The sequence below is a fragment of the Nematostella vectensis genome, chromosome 13 (genome assembly GCF_932526225.1).
Source record: "Nematostella vectensis chromosome 13, jaNemVect1.1, whole genome shotgun sequence".
In the NCBI taxonomy this organism is placed as follows: Eukaryota; Metazoa; Cnidaria; class Anthozoa; order Actiniaria; family Edwardsiidae; genus Nematostella; species Nematostella vectensis.
The window spans coordinates 11169746-11192422 of record NC_064046.1 but is presented as its reverse complement, the minus strand read 5'-3'; the positions used below and the strand labels follow the sequence as shown (position 1 = coordinate 11192422).

At 38.4% G+C, this 22677-nt stretch overlaps 3 protein-coding genes across 5 annotated transcripts; 1 reads left to right on the top strand and 2 right to left on the bottom strand.

Annotated features, from left to right (window-relative positions):
• Nucleotides 1-475: 475 nt before the first annotated feature.
• On the top strand, nucleotides 476-17932 carry LOC5505885 (septin-7). Of its 3 annotated transcripts, XM_032374232.2 has the most exons (16): nucleotides 476-629; nucleotides 918-919; nucleotides 1027-1129; nucleotides 3785-3894; nucleotides 4255-4355; nucleotides 4719-4899; nucleotides 5355-5426; nucleotides 6251-6346; nucleotides 8222-8318; nucleotides 8434-8485; nucleotides 8572-8682; nucleotides 10305-10455; nucleotides 10583-10743; nucleotides 11545-11580; nucleotides 12904-13002; nucleotides 16167-17932. In XM_032374232.2, exons 1-15 carry the CDS (start codon nucleotides 626-628, stop codon nucleotides 12977-12979), a joined length of 1353 nt encoding a protein of 450 aa, XP_032230123.1. In that variant the 5' UTR covers nucleotides 476-625; the 3' UTR covers nucleotides 12980-13002; nucleotides 16167-17932. The 3 variants fall into 3 exon arrangements, with proteins under 3 accessions (XP_032230123.1, XP_032230121.1, XP_032230124.1); XM_032374230.2 differs by lacking the exon at nucleotides 476-629 and having other exon boundaries at nucleotides 872-919; XM_032374233.2 differs by lacking the exons at nucleotides 476-629; nucleotides 11545-11580 and having other exon boundaries at nucleotides 872-919.
• Nucleotides 15193-15752, bottom strand: LOC125558944 (octapeptide-repeat protein T2-like; the record flags this gene model as incomplete). The annotated part of the gene is given in 2 exon segments (XM_048720470.1): nucleotides 15193-15547; nucleotides 15661-15752. Coding segments are annotated over 2 exon segments (447 nt in total), but the record flags the coding sequence as incomplete, so codon positions are not given.
• LOC5505875 (2-5A-dependent ribonuclease) lies at nucleotides 17929-22055 on the bottom strand. Its single transcript, XM_001626584.3, has one exon. It carries the CDS (start codon nucleotides 21897-21899, stop codon nucleotides 18654-18656), a length of 3246 nt encoding a protein of 1081 aa, XP_001626634.3. The 5' UTR covers nucleotides 21900-22055; the 3' UTR covers nucleotides 17929-18653.
• Between the last annotated feature and the right edge of the window lie 622 nt (nucleotides 22056-22677).

Here is a 22677-nt window from a genome sequence, read left to right as displayed (position 1 = left end):
AACAACCCAAACTTTAACGCGGCTTCGCTTATTACAAATTTGAATAGGAGTTTTTATCTAGCTAGAGTTTGAGACAAAATAAGTAGGTTTACAAGATGAGCGCAAAACTGAAATTGAAACAGAAGAAAATATGAAACAATGAGAAAATATTTTGCGCGACAACTTTAAATTTTTACGTGTGAGTACTTTCTCGACTTCGTTAAGGGCGCTTCCTTGTAATCTTTCAATTGTGTGTACAGAAATTTATGCGAACGCTCTTCCGAAAACACCTGGGGAGGATGCAATGGAAAACAAAGAAAAATTCAACAGGTGATTCGAAAGGGCCACTCCCTAAAATGAAAAACCTCTCTGTAATAGCCCCCAAAACTACATCGAATGTCTACTAATGGTAGCAGGAAGTTAACCTTAAGAGTAAAAAGCTAAGAATTTGATTCTCGCGAGAAATATTTGAAAGGAAACCAAGTTTTTCCCTTTCAGTCGCCGTGGCCGATCCACTTCCGGTTGTCAGTGAGATCACGCACTACGCATGCGCATTATCGAGGCGCGTAAATCGGTCTGTGCCTGAGTTGATAGGCGTTTCGTACGCGATCGTGTGAATTATCTCCTCCAAACTTGCCTTCTAAACATGGGTAAGTCAAATGCTTTTAACACGGGAAAGACAAATGATTGATACATCTACATAAGTAATTTTAAGCGTATCCCTCCTAAATTTCTTGTGCAATCGCTCGTGAAAATCGCGCCTGTTTGACATCCTTTACCCCCCATCATAGCTTCTCTGACACCCCGGCCATGCCTTCTATTCATTAGTAATTTATAGCGTTTTGATTCCTTCATCTGCTAAAACCGTATCTCCCGTTGTCTCCGCATACTGGCGCGTCACTCTATCATGTCGTCTCTCCAAAATTCTTCCAAAAAAGCGGTAAATACAACATTATTATTTACATTCTCTTTGAAATGTGTGTTCATTCTTGTAGCTCTCTCATTGTATCGCTTCTCATCTCTCATCATAGCAATATGTTTCTGTAGAGTGTGAAAGGAATGGAGGGCTACGTTGGATTCGCCAACTTACCGAATCAAGTATTTCGGAAGAGTGTGAAAAAGGGATTCGAATTCACCGTCATGGTTGTAGGTAAGTGTCTCTATTCAAAACCTCAAATTGTAAACGAAACATCAAATGTTTGTGTCCAAACATTGCTTGTCTTTCTCAATTCTTGTTTATAAGTATTGAATTGCATGGCGCAGAGCTAGATACAGAGATTTATTCTTATTGTTTCTACGATTCTAAAAATCTACGGTTATATTCCGAAGCGTATACATGACAAACTACTTGAAACTCGGTGGTTCTAATTTATTATCGAATCGGAAGTGAAACTGCTACTCAATGGACTTTCATTTGACAGTTGGGTTTAATGGTTTTTTCAGCGTGGGAAATGATGCTCTATATTATCTACGAGTCACAAAAACATGCCTTTTTCAAACACAATATTCGAAATCTCAGCAAGAATCGTGAATCGGTACAAATTGGTTATGTTTCGAGAGTCATGTCAAACAAAACACTCTAGTTTTTTGACGTGACAAATTACATTTTTTATAAACTTACTTTATACAAAATCAAAATCACAAGCTTTTTCTATAAATTTTTTAGAGGTAACATATAGATGTAATGATGTCTTTTATGGATTTTTTTTTTTTCATTTTAGAGTGTAGGGTTAGGTTTGAAATAGGCTTTGTGTATGATTCTGCCATAATTGAAAGATGTAGTAATATGCGTGATCGCGATAAGCAGTGAAATGTCTTATTGCGGTCACAATGCTGTTGCGATACGAAACTGAATTTTGATAAGTCGTTATTCTATTGCCATGCAGCATAGCAATTTAGTGGTGATAAACTATTCGTTTTTATCCGATGAAATACAAGTACTCGAAAAGTCACCCAAGAACCTAGCAACCATTGAGGGATTTAATCATCAAAATATTATTCCTCATTAAATTATTAGTAGAAATAACATTTAAAAACGAATATGCGGATAGGAAGGCTCGAAGGATATAATTATTATGTGTGGGTTTGCATGTTTTGGGTTGTAAAGCTTTCTGAATGAAAGCATGGTTTGTTTGCAGGTGGTCCGTTTTCTTTATAAACATCTGGTTAACCCAATACTATTGGTATTTCGGAAATGAAAAGTGTTTATAGCATCGCCTACTAATATTCTTTTACATTATGCATAGTCACTTTAAAAGAAAAGATTTGATGAATTTGACAATTTGTCTTCAGTAGCACTAAAATGGTTTATTGTTCAAATATTTTTTGAGGATGTCATAGGGAATTTAAGGTGATTGGAATTATTGTATTGGTAATCTTGTTAACCGGATTTGCAAGTCACATATAATCCATTAAATTAAATTTCTCTTTTCCAAAAATGTCGCATGCTTCCTTGTTAAGGAAACAAGTATCTATGCTGCTTTGTCTGATACAAAAGCCACAACTCATCCTGTGAGGTGTGATAAGACAACATTTCTTCAGTCAAAAGACATCTGTTATGTTTAAACATGACCCATGCCTGTATAATGCTGTTGATGTCTTGTGTGGTTTTGGATTAATTGACATGCTAATACAGGATTAACTGTGCTACTTTTGGAAATTCATTCTGTACAATTCCATATATTTTATCAGTTCAATAATAGTGATACACTTTTTGATGGCTTCAAACTGTAATTGATAACTTTCAAAACTTATATGGGTTAAATCACATTAGGTATAAACAATAAACAAGTTACTTTGCATTGTGTGATAAATGAAAGCTGATAACCAGAAGGCATATATGTTCATATCCAAAATATGACTGACTTATTAAAGGAAGCTATTATTATTTTTTTATTAATACTTATTTGTCGCCATTAACCCATGCTTATAATCAGCTTAGTTCAGTTCTGTCTATTTTTGACAATGAAAACATTATTTACTATTATAAGGCTATGAAAATTACAACAATGCAGGCATCTACATATGCCTAAGGCTGTGTATGTTGAAATGTAAAAGTAGTGTTTCTGGTAAATGAATTAATTGGAATAACTAATGAAAAAATAACTAATTTGTCCAATTAATTAGAGAACAGATTTGAAAAGTTATTCTATTCCTATACTTTTTATTGTCTTTATTCCTCTTCACCAAGTAAAGTATTCCTGCAATGCATTTATGCATGGGAAACTGCATGTAACTATTTGTTATGACCTATTCTGGGCAAAGCAGATTCATACAATTAGTGTTCCTTTTATTAACTTTTACACAGTAGTGCACTGCACTACTTTTGTAATTACCATGGACACAAAACCTCCAGTTTGAAAGTGATGTCAGATAAGAAATTACTGTGAGAACCTTGAGTATTTCAGCAGCAGAAATATAAGAGATTTTAAATACTTCAAATAAATTATAATGCTATAATGGTAGTCCTCTCAAAATAAGTTGTTAGTTTGTATTAACATTTCAGTAATGGAATATGTATGTATGTACGATACAACATTTGACAGAGAGAGCTGTCTATGTGCTGGCTTGTCCCTAAGAGTCAGTTGCAGACAATTTTTTTTGGCTGGGAAATAGGTAATAGCCAGTTTAATTATGGCTGGTTCTTCACTTCACAATTAGCTTTTCCTGCTCTTTTTCCTTGCCGACCAGGAGACAAATTCCTATGGGACAACCCTGTTATCAGCCTGGTGCAACAGCTTTGTTTTACTAGTTGTACCTGTTTAACGAACACAAGTTCACTGACGAGCTGTTTATTTTGTGTCAGGGGAGTCTGGTCTTGGCAAGTCTACACTGCTCAACTCTCTTTTTTTGACTGACCTCTACACCCCTTCATCATATCCTAGCATCAAGGAGAAACTGAATAAAACTGTAGAGGTAATGAGTTATTATTATAATTTAACATTATTATGCTTTTTGTGTTTATAATAGATGATCTAGATAACTAAAAAAAATTTGCTTATTGAAGTGTATTGTTTATCTTTTAAGAGATCACATTGTTTTCGCCACTATTCATACGGTAAAAAGAGCCATTTTGAAGTATTTTTACGGCTTTTAAGAGAAATATTAAAACTTCTACAACCCAACTTTTTTTCTTCTTTCAGTATCAGTCAGGATACTGTTATGTTGTGTGTATGGGAACAAGTTTGTTTGTTTATTTGGCTCAGAGAACGTTTTTACCTATGAGGGTATGAATAATATCAGACAAGTCTCAACACTTAAGTGTTCCCTCTATAGGTGAAACCATGCACTGTTGAGCTGAAAGAGGGAGGTGTGCGTCTGAGACTCACTGTGGTAGATACACCTGGCTTTGGTGACGCTGTCGATAATACAGACTGGTAGGTAATTCTAGGTATAAAGGATACTCCACATTTATCCAATGTGTATTCCTTTTGGGGTATTTTTAGGGGATGTTTATTATGCAAAGTAATTTATGATATCATGGAAAGTTAAGTAACACTAGAAATCACTTTCTAATACAATGCAATACTGTGCGTTATGCAAAGACTTTGGCTACCTTTTGGAGCTAACAAAAAAGCTTTGCATTGGACAAAGTATCGATCTAAAATGGGAAATACCATTCTATAATAAAGGTGATTACTTATTAAAAAAGGCTTTCCATTTATTGATTCTTGTTAAAAAAGACAGTACTGTAAAAATATTATCTAACTGTTAATTATATTTTGTGTGTAATATTTCAGTTGGAAACCAGTCATCAAATATATTGACAGCAAGTTTGAAGAACACCTAAATGCAGAGTCAAGAGTTCAAAGAAGTCCCTTCCCTGATAATCGAGTTCATTGCTGCTTGTACTTTATCTCGCCTACCGGGCACTCACTAAAGCCACTGGACATCGAGTTCATGAAAAAGTTACACAATAAGGTTCTGTATGATTCCTAACAAATGGAACACCAAAAAACCTTGCCCATTTCTTACAACAGCTATCAATTTCTTGCATCCTGGACTGATTTTCTCTATTCAAAACACTAACACTTTGAGGTCAAAATGCATACCTTCAAGGTTTTGTCTTATTCAGTGAGCTTTGCCAAATCATCTTTGCTTCTTTATACATACTGTGATATAAGCTGCAAATTTTAATGATACTTTACAAAAAAGTTTATTAAAATTTAGGAAGTCGCATTTCAAATTAAGTTTGCTGTTTGGTGTACCTAAAAATACTCTGCCCTATTTGATGTGAAATGAACTCAGAAAACATTTTTCTGTCTGTATCTGATCCATTTTAGTCACCCACAGAAAGCTGGTTCATATTAATTTATCCCAGTTAGTTTGTATTTTGAGTACAAATCCATAGTTCTTTTTACTGTTTTATACTGTAGGTGAACATTGTTCCAGTCATATCAAAAGCTGATACTTTGACTACAGAAGAATGTACAAGATTTAAAAAACAGGTAGTGTACACCATCACAGTCATATAAAATACAATGGTCTTGGTTATACAATAGCTGGAAAAAGTGAAGCATCTGACAGCATTAAGATGAAGGACACACCCCAAGCTCCTTTTCTTCTTACACTGGGTACACTGTTTTTTTTTATAGCAGGGTTTGATTTTGGGCGGGGTCACATTCATGGACCTTATTTTATCCTGTATATTTCCTCCTACTGTATGGCAGACCTATCAAGTCTCACGCTTAGCTCTCACACTTAGCGTGAGACTCACACATTTAAATATCATGTCATGCTCTCATGCAAGATACACATTTCTCACGCTGTCAACAAAATTTTCCAAAATTTGCCAGAGCTGCTATACAGTAGCTTAGAAACCAATGAGCGAAAAAAAAGCTACATGCTCTGAATATAATTATTGGAATTGTGTGGCCGTCATAGGTTAGGAAGTCTAAAATTAAACCATATCATGGGTAAATTAAAAAAAAAAATTCTGAGGGGAACCTCTAGACCCCCTCTCTTACTCGTACAGCACTCTCACTCTTTCAGAAAATTCAAACTTGCCTATTTTCTGAGTAGACCATCTGTATACCCCTTACCTAGGCCCCTGAGAACTGCTAGACCTTTTTTGCTCTGGCGAAGGGCTAATGCTTGAAACTTCAGTGCATATACTCTGTTTTACAAAGGTGACAACTTTTTTGTGTTGATTTATAGCATGTTTACACTGTGCCTTCCCAGACCAACTAGGTTTTCTTTAGCCACATGTAGTCTTTCTAGTTATACCAGACATTTTATGGTTATTCTGAAATATTTTTCTTTTTGGACTCAGATTCTACAAGAGATAAAGGAGAACAATATCAGTATTTATGAGTTTCCAGATCTAGGGGGAGAAGAAGATGCTGAACTAGATGCCGTTAATATGAGAGTAAGTTCCTCCAAAGTCCATAATGGGCGGAATTATTAGTTGACAATTTTTAGTTGCACTATAATTGACCATGTAGATAGGCCAGCCAATAATTTGCAGTATGCAAAATTTTATGTGCCAGCAGCAACTATGTGCCAGCCCTAACTATTTTGCCAACAACATTTTTATTTTTTGACATATACACAGGCAAGTTTTCATGTGTCAGTTTTTATTTGCTGAGAAAAAGCAAGCCTGCTAGCTTTTGAACAGCTAAAGTTGCCACATAAAAATTTTTCACTTTGTGCCAGCTTCACACAAGCAAATAAAAATTGTCAATTATAAAAATGTTTTTGTAGAATACTTATGTCGAATAGTAAAAGAATCTTTGTTGCAAATTATGGGGAATGAATTTGTTTTGTACAGAGATATTTTAGCGTAAACCTAAAGTGGCCGATAATAGGCATGAGTACCTAAAATATTTTTCAACTAAAAAATGCATGTACAGTACCGCTCTCGAACATGTGGACATATGTTCACGAAATTGTTCACGAACAATGTTCGCGACCAGCTGATGTTCGCGAACACAGTGTTCGCGAACAGGCCGGGACAAACCGTTTAACAAACGGGAACTCGTAACGTGTAACCGAAGACTTACTGATACTCACTTAAAATACATGCAGGTTTACAAAATCTTCGAAAAATATCAAGCGATCGAAATTCCTTCCTCAAACTAATTCTCCCGTGTCTAATACAAGTCTTTGTCAAATAAATGGCTTCTCAGTGTTCAAAAGTATTCGCTAGCAATTTTCACACATTCTAAAATCTTGGAATAATATCAAGCGATCGGCATTCCCTCCTCAAACTAATTCTCCCGTGTTTAGTACAAGTCTTTGCTTTATCAAATAATGGCTTCCCACTGTTCAAAAGTCTTCGCTAGCAGTTTTAAAACATTCGAAAATCTTAGAAGAATATCAAGGGATCGGCATTTCTTCCTCAAACTAATTCTCCTGTGTTTAGTACGTCTTTGTCAAATAAATGGCTACCCAGTGTTCAAAAGTATTCGCTAGCAGTTAACGCACATTCCAAAATCTTCGAAGAATATCAAGTGATCGGCATTTCTTTCTCAAAGTAATTCTCATGTGTTTATTACATGTCTTTGTCAAATAAATGGCTTCCCGCTGTTATTAAGTCTTCGCTAGCAGTTTTCACACATTTTAAAAATCTTCGAAGAATATCAAGCGCTCGGCATTTCCTCCTCAAACTAATTCTCCCTTGTTTAGTACAAGTCTTTGCTTTGTCAAATAAATGGCTTCTCGCTTTTCAAAGTATTCGCTAGCAGTTAACACACATTCGAAAATCTTCAAGGAATATCAAGCGATCAGCATTCATTCCCCAAACTAATTCACTGTCTAATACAAGTCTTTGTCAAATAAATGGCTTCTCGCTTTTCTAGCTGTTATTTAGCCCTGGATCACACGTTACCGTTCGTCAAACAGTTTATTTTGCAGTCTATATGTTCGCGAATTTCGCGAACGTTGTTCACGAATTTCACGAAAGTTTCGCGAACAGTGTCCCTATGTTCGTGAGCGGTACTGTATGATGTCACTAGCCCAGAAAAGTCCATTAAAAGTGTCATGCTACGGTAAAGTAATTGCAAGAACTTAGAGAAAAATACTGAGTGCAGTAGTTGGCAATCCTATTTTTTTTTATTTGAGTTTTGCCATTTAACAATCTGAGTCAATGCTTGGGAACCATACAACAGTTGAAAACAATTCATATCCTAAACACAATCTATATAACAGTGTCTGGATAAAAAATTTTGGTAATTCAATTACTGGCTTTATTTATTTATTTATTTATTTTTTTATATGTTATGTTACTATCTTTTCCTCTTAGGATAAAGTTCCATTTGCTGTTGTTGGTAGCAACACAGTCTTAGAGGTGAATGGCAAGAGAGTCAGAGCTCGCGTCTACCCTTGGGGAGTTGTCGAAGGTACTATCTACAAAAACGATATTTTAGGAACAAATTAATACACAATACAAAGGTCTGGGTATCTCCTTGGGTGGTATTGAACAGTCTGGATAATTCTATGTTTGTTTTATTTCAGTGGAAAATGTTGAGCATTGTGATTTTGTAGCATTACGGAACATGCTAATCAGGTAAATGTCGAGATGCATGTTTGCTGTTTTTTTTTTTAGATTATCCCATATATTAGGGATAAAGCTTTTTCTTCTGCACTTTAAAGGACGCATATGCAAGACCTGAAGGATGTCACAAACGATGCTCATTATGAGAATTATCGCTGCGACAAACTTGCTTCCATGACTGTGGGCTCCCCATCCTCTTCACCATCCCAGTAAGTCTCCTTTTGTTTCCACTAGTGGTTTACAGTATAGGAAGAGAAAAGGCATTAGGTGAGAAATTCACTGCCGTAGCAGCCATAGAAGGGAGGGGGAGGACCAGGAGAGGCATGACTGTGTCCCCCAGTTTTTCATGTCAGCTGTTGCAGTGTAATGATGTAGGAAGTTTTACTGGAAAATGAGTTGGTGTTCGCAATAGTGAGTACTTGTAGTAAGTGAGGTGATCACAATGCAGGAGCTGACTATTACACACTGCCTATTTGGCTCATTTATCTGTAAAGTGTTTCAGTATTTAAAGTTTTCACCATCCCTCTTTCTCTGTTATACTGTAGTGTCTCCCTGTCCAAGAACCCTAAAACACATTCCCATCTTCCCTCTATCTCTGTTTAGTGTTTCCCTGTCCAAGAACCCTGTTGTAGGTTTTCATTATCCTTCTATCTCTGTTTAGTGTTTCCCTGTCCAAGAACCCTGTTGTAGGTTTTCATTATCCTTCTATCTCTGTTTAGTGTTTCCAAGAAACCCATTACATAGCCTGAGTATCAGGAGATTTTATTTTTCAAAAGTTGGAAGGAAAAATAAAAGTACACCTGACACAAATACTAGACGTGACACCTGCCGCCCCTCAGGCCACTGTCAAAATATGTCGGCTGTCAATTTTCCAATGATTCGTGTGGTGGCACAATCAAATGCCCAAATCAAATTATAACAGCATTTATGTAAAACAAAACTACATTGTTGTTATATGCAAGGGTAATAATTTTAGTAACGACAAACCCCGGTGAAGGTAACTTTATGCTCAATGATTTGAAACGCAAAGATAGTTCACTGCTCAGGAGATTTACGATTTAAGTATATGACTGCAGATCCACACATCACTAATTTTCTAAAGGATATTCATATCACCAATTTACTACAGGCTTTTTCGTCTAAAAAGACAAACCGCTGCTTGAACAGTTGAACACAAATGCCATTATTTGATAAGCTCACTCAATCAACAACTCACGGGAAGTGCCCCAAACAATCCCAAGCATTCTTCGTGCTCTCACAGACAAATTTTTTCGAATATTCTGCGCCTGGTCTGTCTAAAAATTTGATAGCTACTACTAATGCTGTCCTTAGTAATCAGCTTCTATGACATCCAGCGCCTTTGATATATTAGTAACTAGTAGATCTTTGCTTCGAAAAACGATACCATTGAGAAATAAATACACGCAATGGGGAAGACATTTGAACATCTAACCTGAGTATCAGGCGGAATTTTTCCGAAGAAAATGAGAAATGGTAAAATATATTTTTTAAATGTTATAAAAAACGATTTCTCTGATTCTGCTAACGCAAGGCCAAAAGCACTTTTGGAGTCTGCCATTACTCTGAGAACAAGCAGTTGACGGGTTAGGGTACTATATATAGCTGAACCAATCAGCAAGTCCCATTCCAGTGCCCTTTGTTTCTTTTACCAATCAGGAGCCATGCCAGAATCCGGCATGAGAAGGTGCGATTTGTAGAGTATTTGTATCAGGCCCTTGTCTTGTTTCTCGCCAGCGCAATAGAAACATAGGAGAGCCTGATACTCAGGTTACCCATTGCACATTTTCATCATCCCTCTTTCTCTTTTTAGTGTTTCCCTGTCCAAGAGCCCGCTTGAGCAGCTGGAGGCAGAAAAAGATGATCATGAGAAGAAACTGAAAAAGATGGAACAAGAAATGGAACAGGTGTTTGATATCAAAGTCAAAGAGAAAAAGAAGAAACTTAAAGACTCTGAAGCAGAGGTGAGAGGTTTTTTTTGGCTACTCACATATTGAAGAAGTTGCCAAAAAATACTGTTACTACCGGTATGTATATTTGAATCCCTTCATCTTTTTATAATTAATTATCGTTTTATTTCCCTATCTGAAGCTTGGGAAGAAACACGAACAGATGACAAATCAGCTTGAACAACAGCTCAAAGAACTGGAGGAGAAGAGAAAAAAGTTTGAAAAGGAGAAGAAGGAATATGAGGACCAAAGACTAGCAGACAAAAAGCTGGAGAGGTCGGACTCGTCAAGCAAATCGCTCAAGTAAGAAACACTAGGATGTAGTGCACATTTTACAAGCCCCATGCACCTTTTTCAGTCCTTGATAATGAGAGCATTCAAGCCCTCAGTTATTTTACTTATTATGCTGGCCTGAACAAGGGGTGGGGGGTGGGGAAGGAGCGGGGATGGGTCAGGAGTCTGGTAAAAAACCACCACACTTGACTAGAAGGTCTGCTCAAACACTTAACATACAAAACACAAACTATATACAATAGCATGTTTGGCAATTCTTTTAACTTTTTCAAAGGATTGTCTTTGCCAAAACTCTGGTGAGTTGTAGTTTCTAATATTTTGTGTGTTAACAAAAATTGTACAATTGATTATCTCTTTTTGCTTTGCATTGCATTTCAGCCTAAATTGTATAGGCCAAGCGTTACAATGTACTTTACTGAATGTTTGTGCCTTGCAATTGAATTACGTATTTTGTTGTTTGAGTTATTCATGTTTTTCACTCAATGCATGTCGTCTGTATTCTTTCTCTATCCTGTTCATCATGCTCAAATAAAATAAAAGTGCTGTTGTTTTACATTAAAAATAAAACTAAACATATATATTTAGTTAACTTTGTTTTGCTGTCATAATATTGCTAACAATGCGCTTTCCTGTGAATTTAAATATGCTTCATAAACCAAGCATATTTTTCCCAGTTAAATTTCATTGATAATGGAAAAATATCAAATAACTGTTAACTTTTCAGTGTTGAACAAGGGACATTGTCAATGATTCTTTGAACTTAAATTGGTATCTGTTAAATAGTCCTCAATTTTGTTTCTCTTCTAACAGAAATCTACTGAGGTGCAACTCTGACCGTAAGGCAGGGTTAGTATTAACTTAAAGCCTAACAAATCAAAACAAAGATCTAACTTAACCATTTGATCTTACTCGCATTCGGAAATCACTTAATTTCAATCACTTTCTCTTTCACATATTTTCTCTCCATGTCTTACAGTTTATACTCTCTCTCTCTCTCTACTTTGCTGTAAATATAAACAAATACTGTATAATGCAAATATAAAGAAAATCTAAACCATTTGATCTTACTTTGCATTTGAGAATTACTTGTTCTCAATCACCCACCACTGATACTCATTTTCTGTTGCATTTTAAGTCTGAAACATGAAACATGCTTTCCTTCCGTGCTGGCTATTCTTATTCCCATAAATACTTATACTTTGCTTCACTTGCTCTCCAATGGAACTACCATCACAGTTATTCAGTATTTCTCCCTTTCATGAAATTCTAACCCATATGCAGTACTATAGTACACTTCCCACCTCTAAACCAGTGAAGACTTTACTTTAAAGCGTATTATACAAATCCGAGATTCTTCCCTTCTTCATGGATAACTCAGGCTTCCAACACAATCTTGTAATCATGCTTTCTGGTCTACTATCTAAGAATGTGTTTATAACATTCACATGAACTTCAAATCTTTTGGAAATAGAAGTGTTGTGTATTAACACTCATTGATGAGGCATCTACCGTGCTTGTATGAGCTTTTTTTTTAAAGCTCCTTCTATTTTGCCACTTTTTTTTAATTTAAGAATCTTCACACAGAACTTAAGTGCATGGCAATATAGGCATGATAACAAACTTGCATGTTTTTGCTAAAAAAGGACTAGAAACTCTAGTCATTGTTCTTAGTCTCAATAACCATGTTGTTTTTATCTAATGCTCTTTATACAATAATTATGTAAGTGTGATTAACCGTCAATAAGACTACTCATGGCATGCAGTGGCTTTGTATTTACCATTTGTTTATATTTGAATGCATGTGTTCTACAATAGGTAGAAAGGACGCTGTTTAAACTTAGTGCATGGCTGTTTTGTCTGTCTTCCTTCAACTTTTCGTGACGTAGCTTGTAACACTTTTTGTGAATGCATGTGGCTGAGGAGAAACTTCAATGATACAAAACATTTTTGTTAATTCATGGGAAAGCCAAAAAAATAAAGTAAATTATTCAATGTTCTTTTTTTGTGCCCTTCAGTGAACTAAGAAGAATTTGTGATATGCTCGTTGTAGCCTACTCGAGTATCTGACCGTTCTCTTATCCATGTGTCTTACGGTCTGTCCATCAGTTCGCTATCTCTCTGTTTGTCGTCTCTTATCTGTCCACTGACACTAACTGCTTTATCCATCAGAGCCCAGCTTCAGTCACCACAAAAAGCGTTGCAGGGGGCCCTGTGTGGCCTACCAGGTTTTAAAAGCCACTTTTAAACCACACAATAACACCCCAGGAGGTAATCATCGTCATATAAAATTAAACCTGATTGCCATAACATTTGTAAACATGTCACTGGAATGTAGCATGAGGCAAACCAAAGACTTTACTTGAATACAGCTCTGATACCTTAAAAAATGCTAAATTAAACCCAAAAATCCTTTGCCTTGAAACTCATTAAAATTTCAACAAGTTTAAGGTTTAATAAACCAATATAAAGAAATCACTCTCCATTAAGATTTTAAGACATCAAGTATCTGTAAAATACTTCTTTGTGGCTTCAAAAATATTATTTATTACTACCTTCACGTATGACAAGAAATACTTCCCATGCTATGTATATACAATGCACTGCTTTAGAAACATAACTTTCACATCGTGGCCTGAATTTTTTAGTTTAACAAGTCACAAGGGATTCTAGACTTTTCTTTGTTTCGAGATATACTGTATTTGGCAAGTCAGGAATCTTTTTTTGACAAATGCTGTCATCTCTTCCACCTCTTCCTCCCTCTCTTTCTCCACTTGCTCTTTCCCTTTCTTTCTCCACTTGCTCCTTCCCTCTCTTCCACCTCTTCCCCCCTCCCTCTCTTTCTCCACTTGCTCTTTCCTTCTCTTTCTCCACTTGCTCCTTCCCTCTCTTCCTCCACTTGCTCCTTCCCTCTCTTCCTCCACTTGCTCCTTCCCTCTCTTTCTCTGCTTGCTCCTTCCCACTCTTCCTCCGCTTGCTCCTTCCCTCTCTCCACTTGCTTCTTCCCTCTCTTTCTCCACTTGCTCCTTCTTTCTCTTTCTCCACTTGCTCCTTACCTCTCTTTCTCCACTTGCTCCTCCCCTCTCTTTCTCCACTTGCTCCTTCTTTCTCTTTCCCCACTTGCTCCTTCCCTCTTTTTCTCCACTTGCTCCTTCTTTCTCTTTCTCCACTTGCTCCTTCCCTCTCTTTCTCCACTTGCTCCTTCTTTCTCTTTCTCCACTTGCTCCTTCCCTCTCTTTCTCCACTTGCTTTTTCCCTCTCTTTCTCCACTTGCTCCTTCCCTCTCTTTCTCCACTTGCTCCTTCCCTCTCTTTCTCCCCTTGCTCCTTCCCTCTCTTTCTCCACTTGCTCCTTCCCTCTCTTTCTCCCCTTGCTCCTTCCCTCTCTTCCTCCACTTGCTCCTTCCCTCTCTTCCTCCACTTGCTCCTTCCCTCTCTTTCTCTGCTTGCTCCTTCCCTCTCTTCCTCCGCTTGCTCCTTCCCTCTCTCCACTTGCTTCTTCCCTCTCTTTCTCCACTTGCTCCTTCTTTCTCTTTCTCCACTTGCTCCTTACCTCTCTTTCTCCACTTGCTCCTTCCCTCTCTTCCACCTCTTCCCCCCTCCCTCTCTTTCTCCCCTTGCTCCTTCCCTCTTTTTCTCCACTTGCTCCTTCTTTCTCTTTCTCCACTTGCTCCTTCCCTCTCTTTCTCCACTTGCTCCTTCTTTCTCTTTCTCCACTTCCTCCTTCCTTCTCTTTCTCGACTTGCTCCTTCCCTCTCTTTCTCCACTTGCTCCTTCCTCCCCTCTCTCCACTTGCTCCTTCCCTCTCTTTCTCCACTTGCTTTTTCCCTCTCTTTCTCCACTTGCTCCTTCCCTCTCTTTCTCCACTTGCTTTTTCCCTCTCTTTCTCCACTTGCTCCTTCCCTCTCTTTCTCCACTTGCTCCTTCCCTCTCTTTCTCCACTTGCTCCTTCTTTCTCTTTCTCCACTTGCTCCTTCCCTCTCTTTCTCCACTTGCTCCTTCTTTCTCTTTCTCCACTTGCTCCTTCCCTCTCTTTCTCCACTTGCTTTTTCCCTCTCTTTCTCCACTTGCTCCTCCCCTCTCTTTCTCCACTTGCTCCTTCCCTCTCTTTCTCCCCTTGCTCCTTCCCTCTCTTTCTCCACTTGCTCCTTCCCTCTCTTTCTCCGCTTGCTCCTTTTCTCTCTTTCTCCTTCCCTCTCTTTCTCCACTTGCTCCTTCCCTCTCTTTCTCTACTTGTTCCTTCCCTCTCTTTCTCCACTTGCTCCTTCCTTCTTTTTCTCCACTTGCTCCTTCCCTTTCTTTCCCCACTTGCTCCTTCCTTCCCTCTCTCCACTTGCTCCTTCCCTTTCTTCCTCCGCTTGCTCCTTCCCTCTCTCCACTTGCTCCTTCCCTCTCTTTCTCCATTTGCTCCTTCTTTCTCTTTCTCCACTTGCTCCTTCCCTCTCTTTCTCCACTTGCTCCTTCATTCTCTTTCTCCACTTGCTTCTTCCCTCTCTTTCTCCCCTTGTTCCTTCCCTCTCTTTCTCTACTTGCTCCTTCCCTCTTTCTCCTTCCCTCTCTTTCTCCACTTGCTCCTTCCCTCTCTTTCTCCCCTTGCTCCTTCCCTCTTTTTCTCCACTTGCTCCTTCTTTCTCTTTCTCCACTTGCTCCTTCCATCTCTTTCTCCACTTGCTCCTTCCCTCTCTTTCTCCTTTCCTCTCTTTCTCCTTTCCTCTCTTTCTCCTTTCCTCTCTTTCTCCTTCTCTCTCTTTCTCCACTTGCTCCTTCCCTCTCTTTCTCTACTTGTTCCTTCCCTCTCTTTCTCCACTTGCTCCTTCCTTCTCTTTCCCCACTTGCTCCTTCCCTCTCTTTCTCCACTTGCTCCTTCCCTCTCTTTCTCCACTTGCTCCTTCCTTCTTTCTCTACTTGTTCCTTCCCTCTCTTTCTCTACTTGCTCCTTCCCTCTTTCTCCTTCCCTCTCTTTCTCCACTTGAACCTTCCCTCACTTTCTCTACTTGCTCCTTCCCTCTCTTTCTCCACTTGCTCCTTCCCTCTCTTTTTCCTTCCCTCTCTTTCTCCTTCCCTCTCTTTCTCCACTTGCTCCTTCCCTCTCTTTCTCCACTTGCTCCTTGCTTCTCTTTCTCTACTTGCTCCTTCCCTCTCTTTCTCCACTTGCTCCTTCCCTCTCTTTCTCTACTTGTTCCTTCCCTCTCTTTCTCTACTTGCTCCTTCCCTCTCTTTCTCCACTTGCTCCTTCCTTCTCTTTCTCCACTTGCTCCTTCCCTCTCTTTCTCCACTTGCTCCTTCCCTCTCTACACTTGCTTCTTCCTTCTCTCTCCACTTCTTCACTCTTTCTCCACATTGATGTTTGTGAGCTGACAGTTTATTGCTTTAATTAAGGAATACTATAGGTATTTACATTAAATAACTCAATATTATGCTATAATTTTTTTACAGGTCAATAGATGGAATAGTTAAAGAAAAGGACAAGAAGAAAGACAAAAAGAAGGGATTCTTTTAAATAGACTTTAATTTTATTGGTTGTTCCGTGATTTGTCCATGTAAATCCTTTTGGAGTAGCTGTTAAATGCTCAAAGGCAAGTGATGGCACTGCTATTAGAAAATTGGATGAAAATGTGACTAAACCCTGTGCTCAAAGAAACAAAATAGTGTAAATGACTCACATGGGTAAACCAGTGGATCCTTTTAATTGTATTTTATAAAATGAATTTCCTATTCAACTGCTAAATGCTAGTTACATAGATTTAATTTCAATAAGCAGCAGAGGTTATATCTATTAATGTAGAAGTATTTAACAAACATTCCTAGAATCTGAAAGGGTGCAGCCTATTGACTCAGAGAATACGAGGGCAAGAGAAATCATTGTTTTAGTCAAATCACATTAGTAGGTCTGCTTGTTTAGGCACAAGCTTCCAACCTCTCAGTCGAACCCAGTAACAACTTGAATATTTTCATAATTGATCCCCTCCTGTAATTGTCCTATAATTGCCTTATATCCTAGAATACAGGTCACAATAAACTCTCATTGCTTTGTAGTTGTGTGTATTTATTAAGAATAAGCGGTATTTCTGACGTTTGAGCAGTTGAGGAAATCAAGTAACGTGGAATCCCTCAACTGCTTAAACATTAGAAATATGGCTTATTCTGAATAAATGCACATCACAAAGCAATAAGAGTTTATTGTGGCCTTTCAGGCCAGTTGCCGGGGGGGGGGGGGGGGGGGGGGTTCTGGGGGTTCGGAAGAACAATCCCACTTGACTGGAAGGTCCGCTTTGATGAAGGAAAATTGAGTACCACTGCGAGTAGGACAACATACCTAAGAGGAAATGGTCCACTTTATAGTTAAACAAACCCCCCCCCCCCCCCCCCCCCCCCCGCTCAAAATCCTGGCTACGGGCCTGCCTTTATTCTAGAATATAAGACGATTATAGGACAATTACAAGAGGTGTTAAGTCGTGAAAAAATTCAGGCTAGTTACTGGGATTGACTGGAGACTGAAGAGAGGTTGGTGAGCCTGTGGTTAGGCAAAAAACTTCGTCTGGTCTGGCCATTTTTTGGCATTCGACCCGGCCCTTTTTGCTGATAAAAGGTTATAACTTTTAGACTACCAAACATGCGGAATGACGATAGAGTGTTGGTGTCATTTGACTAAATATGAATGATCTACCCCCTCCCCCAATGAGAGCTTTTCATCATCTTACGATATTAGTCATAGTTTAATGCTTTTATTGTGCAATTCTATTGATATATTCAACAGGGTAGTTAGCTTCTTGATAATAAAGGTGAGACTCCTCGATAGTAGCATAATTGGGCCCTACTTTATGTGGAAGTGTTTTCCGCCCTTTGGGAGTCGGAAAAGGGTCAGTTGGAAACCAAAAGAATCTACCCTTGATCCAGCTTATCGTGGATTCATAGCAAATGCTATGGAAAGCAAGTTCATATAGCCTATTTCACTTTGATAAAATACTAAATCCTCAACAAAAAGTACTTTTTAGGGTATATTTTTCTGAGTATCCCAAGGTGTGGATACCAGGGCATTAATAAATTCCCAAACATGAAGTTACAAAATTCTATTGAATATTGAAAAGAAACCCTCTTTCCTTCCATACTTTGTAACAAGACTTCATTCGTTAGCTAATAATATATTATATCAACAAATGTAATGTTTCATATAAACTATAAAAATAAATTGCTAGAACAGATTTGTGGTCGTTTACTGTGGTTATATTGCAACTTCTATTTTAAATTGATATACACATACATAACATTGATGCAACATGGCATCAAGAAATATTACATACAGACAACATATGGTAGTATCTTTAAGTATAAGAAACCTCATTGAAAATTTTATCGTGTGCAAATTATAGCATGGAAACAGCCTAAAAAATGTAACTTTTTTATTTTCTTGAAGCCGTAGTTTATGTGTGTATTTCTTAAACTTGCCCTAAAAATGCCCCCCTTCCCGACCTACACACTTCCATTTGGGATCTCCTAATGAAAGGTGACAAAAAGGATCAGCATGTAGTTGGCTCTGCCCAAGATTAAAACTTAAACTGCTTCCCCAGATAGAATATCCACTAATTTGAAATAAAGACAGTGAATATCTAATTAGTTTCAAACATCAAAACTAGCAAGGGGAGAGATGGCAGTTGCCACAAGAAAAATATGGATTTTACAAAGAACATAAGAAAAGAAATCTCTTCCCCTTCTTAGTAAAAATTAGCAATGACTTACCCTTGCCCCAGCCCCTACCCCAGACAATTGTGGGGGCAAGGTTGCTACACAACAATTACTGTCTTTTTTAGTACAAACAAAAAGTAGATTTTTCAATATTATGTGCGATATTATGCACATTGGTAGCTCAATGTTAACAATTTTCAACTTAAGGGGAAGGACTCATCCAAAAATCATGAGACAAACTTATCCCTTTTCCACTTGCTCAATGTACGGATTGCTTTGCAAATCGTGTCTTTTGATGAAATTGTACAGTTCAATCAGAAGCTCTGGGTATGACTGCAGAAGTTTACATCCAAACAGCTCTTTCAGAAAATGTTGATAGCCATTACGAATAAATCGCAACAGTTCCATGCAAGAAAAAAAGTCGTACTTGCGTTCTTTTATCATTTTCTTGGTCTGTTCTGTTAACTTTAAATCCCATCTTGGTACAGTGCCTAGTTCCCTCTTAATTTTTCTCCGCACAGAATCTCTTTTGTCATAACCATTATAAAAGGCAGCAATATACCTCAGCTTCTTATCTTCACTCCAAAACACTGGATGACCAATCATATTAGATGCGCTTGGCCGATCTTCTGGGTCTCTAGCAAGGGCTTGAATAACAATGTCCTTTGCTTCTGGTCCCAAACTGCTATGTAATGACTTGATATCATTAACTATAGAAGATGCAGTTGAGATCTCCCATATCCTTGCATTTTCTTGTGTCTGACTCTCCTTGGCAAATGGATGTTTACCTTTAGACATGATGTAATGTAACACAAGGCCACATGAAAAAACATCAGATTTCTGGCTGTGTTTGGAGGGTGCTCTAGATACCTCAGGTGCCATCCAAACTTTGCATCCAACATTGGTGCCTATAACTGTACTTGACTGACTGGCAGAAGTGGTATCTTTACTAAGACCAAAGTCTGCTATCTTCAAGCGTGGGGTTTCATCTTGAAAGTGGTATAGCAGGTTGTTTGGTTTCAAGTCTCGATGGAGGATGCTTTTTCCATGCAAGTAATGTAGACCATCCACCAAGTCTTTTGAAAGTGTCAACAATGCATCTGTACCTAGTTCTGACTCTCTCAAGTCCAGGAGCTCATTCAAAGACCCTTCCATGAGCTCCAGTACAATGAAGAGAAAGTCCTTATCCTCAACGCAGGTAAAGTACTTCATAATTCTGGGCGATTCTGACAAGCGAACAAGGTTCTCAATTTCACGATGAAACTGTGGAAGTAGTCTCAATCTTTTAATCCGTTTAATGGCAACTTCTCTTCCATCTTTCAGATCTAGGCCAGCAAACACACAACCAAAACCGCCAGTACCTATTGGCTCAGGATGGTAATAGAAAGACTGGATGACTCTGGAGTTTGTGTGTCGACAGACTTCTAAAAGTTTATCTACATGCTTCTGGGATTTTTGTTGCCATTTTGCTGAGTGAGGTAACGGTCTTTGCAAGACTGGTCGAAGCTCTCGATGACCATTAAGAAGATCCCTAGAAGAATTACCTTTGCTGTCTTTGACATGAAGATCAGATCCCTCTTTAATCAGCATTTCTATTATGCTGATCATTTCTTTTGAACCATTCTGATAACTAGAGCATGCAGTATGCAAAGGTGTTTGGCCACATTTGTTCAAGGCTGAAACACTTGCATTATGCTTTAGTAAAAGTTCAACCTGTGAAGTTAACCTTTGATGGACAGCAATGTGCAAGGCTGTGCAACTATCATCATTTGCTGCATCTATTGAGCACCCAGCAGTGATAAGGAACTCCCCGAGCTCATTAACTAACAAGGCTTTAGAGGCATCAATGGAATTGCATCTTCTGCTGGCCCATGTATGCAATACAGTATCCCCTTGATTATCTCTGCAAGAAATTGGCACTTTTGCTTGTACCATCTCAAGAGCCAGCAGCTTCTTTATTATTCGCAAGGACATCTCATTCTTGGAACCTTCAAGAAATGACTGAACAGCCAAATGGATTATTGACCCTGCACTGTCTGCCAAATGCCGAATGTCTGCACCAGCTGATATTAATTTCACAACAATTCCAAAGAAAACATTCTCATTGAAAATATTACCATACCATTTCTCACTTTCAAAATAACCTTTGATCACACTTGTCAGAGGGGTTTTTCCTTGCCTGTTTTTAGCATGCACAGAAGCTCCAGCATCAAGAAGAATGCGACAAACTGTTTCTTGATGCCCCATGGTGACTTTGCTACTAATGTGATACAAAGCAGTCTCCCCATTTTCATCAACAGCATCAATCTTGGCTCCGTACTTTATCAAAGTCTTTAAGATCTGAGGATGGTTTAGTGCAAGGGTAACACAGGGCATGGTCATCTCATCCTTTATAATGACCCATTCAAAGCCACTCAAAGCATTCATTTCTTTGCACTTCTCAAGAAGCACAGCCACAACTTTGGCAAGCTTGGATTCATTACAACAAAATGCAGTGCCTTTTTCTAGGTTGAGAAGAAGCTCTTCCAGTAATGGCAATGGATTTACAAATGGTATAAGTTTCAGCAAGGTCTTAATTCGATAAACTGGATCACATTTTTTGCTATGAAAATCTCTGGAGCCTGAAATCCTAGGTGGGTTTGGCGTCCCCAACGCCCATATCAAAAGAGTGTCTGCATTACTTTTATTTAGTTCCTTAAATGTAAATCCAAAGATTTTAGCACATTCTTCTATATCCCCAGTGTGATATTCAAAACACAGGAGTGGCTCCAAAGAGGCAAAAGGGTTCGCCCTCTCAAACTCACACCGGCCATCTTTGTCAATAAGCCATTTAGCCAATGAAAGGTCCCCTACTAGACAGGCCGTGTGCAACAGGGACCAGCCTTCGCAACTAGTGTCTGCAAAGAGTTTACCACTCGTCACTAAGTTTTTGATGAAAGACGCATTGCAGAAGAAATTTGGTGTGAATACACTGTCAAGGCCTCGGTTGTCTGCGATATCATCTCTTAGATAAACTCCCATGCGATTCAAATATCTCTCTTCGGCCTCTAGATTTTTCATTTCACCAAGCAAAAGCTGTCTGGTCTTTTTTGCGCATCCTGTTACATCAATTTCGGAGAGGGAGGCACAAATTTCTGTTACTTCTCGTAGCGTGCGCATTTTGCTCTCAAGGTGAAATGTGATATCCCTTAGCAAAATACGCTGGACATGACGGGTTTCTCTGCAAACGCTAATTATATCCTGAAAACAAAGATCACGACGCGATAAGTCAACCACTGTCGCGTTAGGATTTCGTTTGGCTTCCCTTATCATCCATCTATGAGATTTCTTCTTCCCATTTTTTGAACGAACGGAATCCTTTGGTCGTAAGTCGAGAAGGATTACAGACAAACGGGGTCGTTTGCTTGAAGCTAGACAAAGAGTATCTCGATCTCGCGATTCGACCGTTTTTCGTTTACCACGAAAACCTGGGGAATGCGAAGACATTTTCCTGGAGTTTAGGAAGGGTCTCACATCAATTCACCAGGGCTCAAGGGTGTTTATCTGTGATTTCTCTAGTAGTGATTTTGAGCCACACCGTCTGGAATGTTTTCTCGGCTTCTCGGAAACTTGAGAATGCTTTCTTACGCATGAGCGTTCTTAAGAATACCGCTTTAGTTGTGTCTGTAGGCGCGGGCCAGAAGCTAAAACCTGTTTATTTACATCAGCACTAACACCCTCTTTTTCCTACCAGTTTTTTTCTCTTCCACTCGACTACACAAAAAAAGCATTTATTTCTGCCGTTCTACAACAGCACAAGTGTGACCAAATGAAGGCTTTTGTAAACACAAGTCTAGGTTGTGTATTTTTTTCTTTTGTGAAAGTCCCCCCCCACATTTCTCGATGTATCCCTTATTCCTATTATACTTTGATGGCCTAGAGAGTATATTTTTATTGAGCCGCTAAACCATATCTAACTGAGAGAAAACAGTTTTTCCGGGCTCGATACTTTTTTCGGCGCTTTTTTTTTCGCTGGAGTTTTTTTTTTATTACTATTGTATGGTATCTTTTTAGCCTAGGGTCCTTTTTAGTACAGATATATTTGCTCGCTCGAAATTATTTTGTGGATTTTGTACCGGCCTTTGGATATAGATATCAAGTTGACACTCCTAGGGAAGAGAATTACTCTTTAAATGTGGCACAAATATTAAAAACAATACAAAAACTTTCCAGGCTAAATATTCTGAACAAATAAAGTAAGATCGCATTTTCTTCCCTCTGTGTA

What these genes read in the sequence shown, in the direction of transcription:
- LOC5505885 (XM_032374230.2), top strand. Translation starts at nt 887, where the DNA reads ATGTCGTCTCTCCAAAATTCTTCCAAAAAAGCG. An exon ending in CCATCCTCTTCACCATCCCA is followed by an intron (nt 8,683 to 10,304) that starts GTAAGTCTCCTT and finishes TTCTCTTTTTAG; the next exon opens with TGTTTCCCTGTCCAAGAGCC. An exon ending in AACTCTGACCGTAAGGCAGG is followed by an intron (nt 11,581 to 12,903) that starts GTTAGTATTAAC and finishes TTTATCCATCAG; the next exon opens with AGCCCAGCTTCAGTCACCAC.
- LOC5505875 (XM_001626584.3), bottom strand. Translation starts at nt 21,899, where the DNA reads ATGTCTTCGCATTCCCCAGGTTTTCGTGGTAAACGAAAAACGGTCGAA.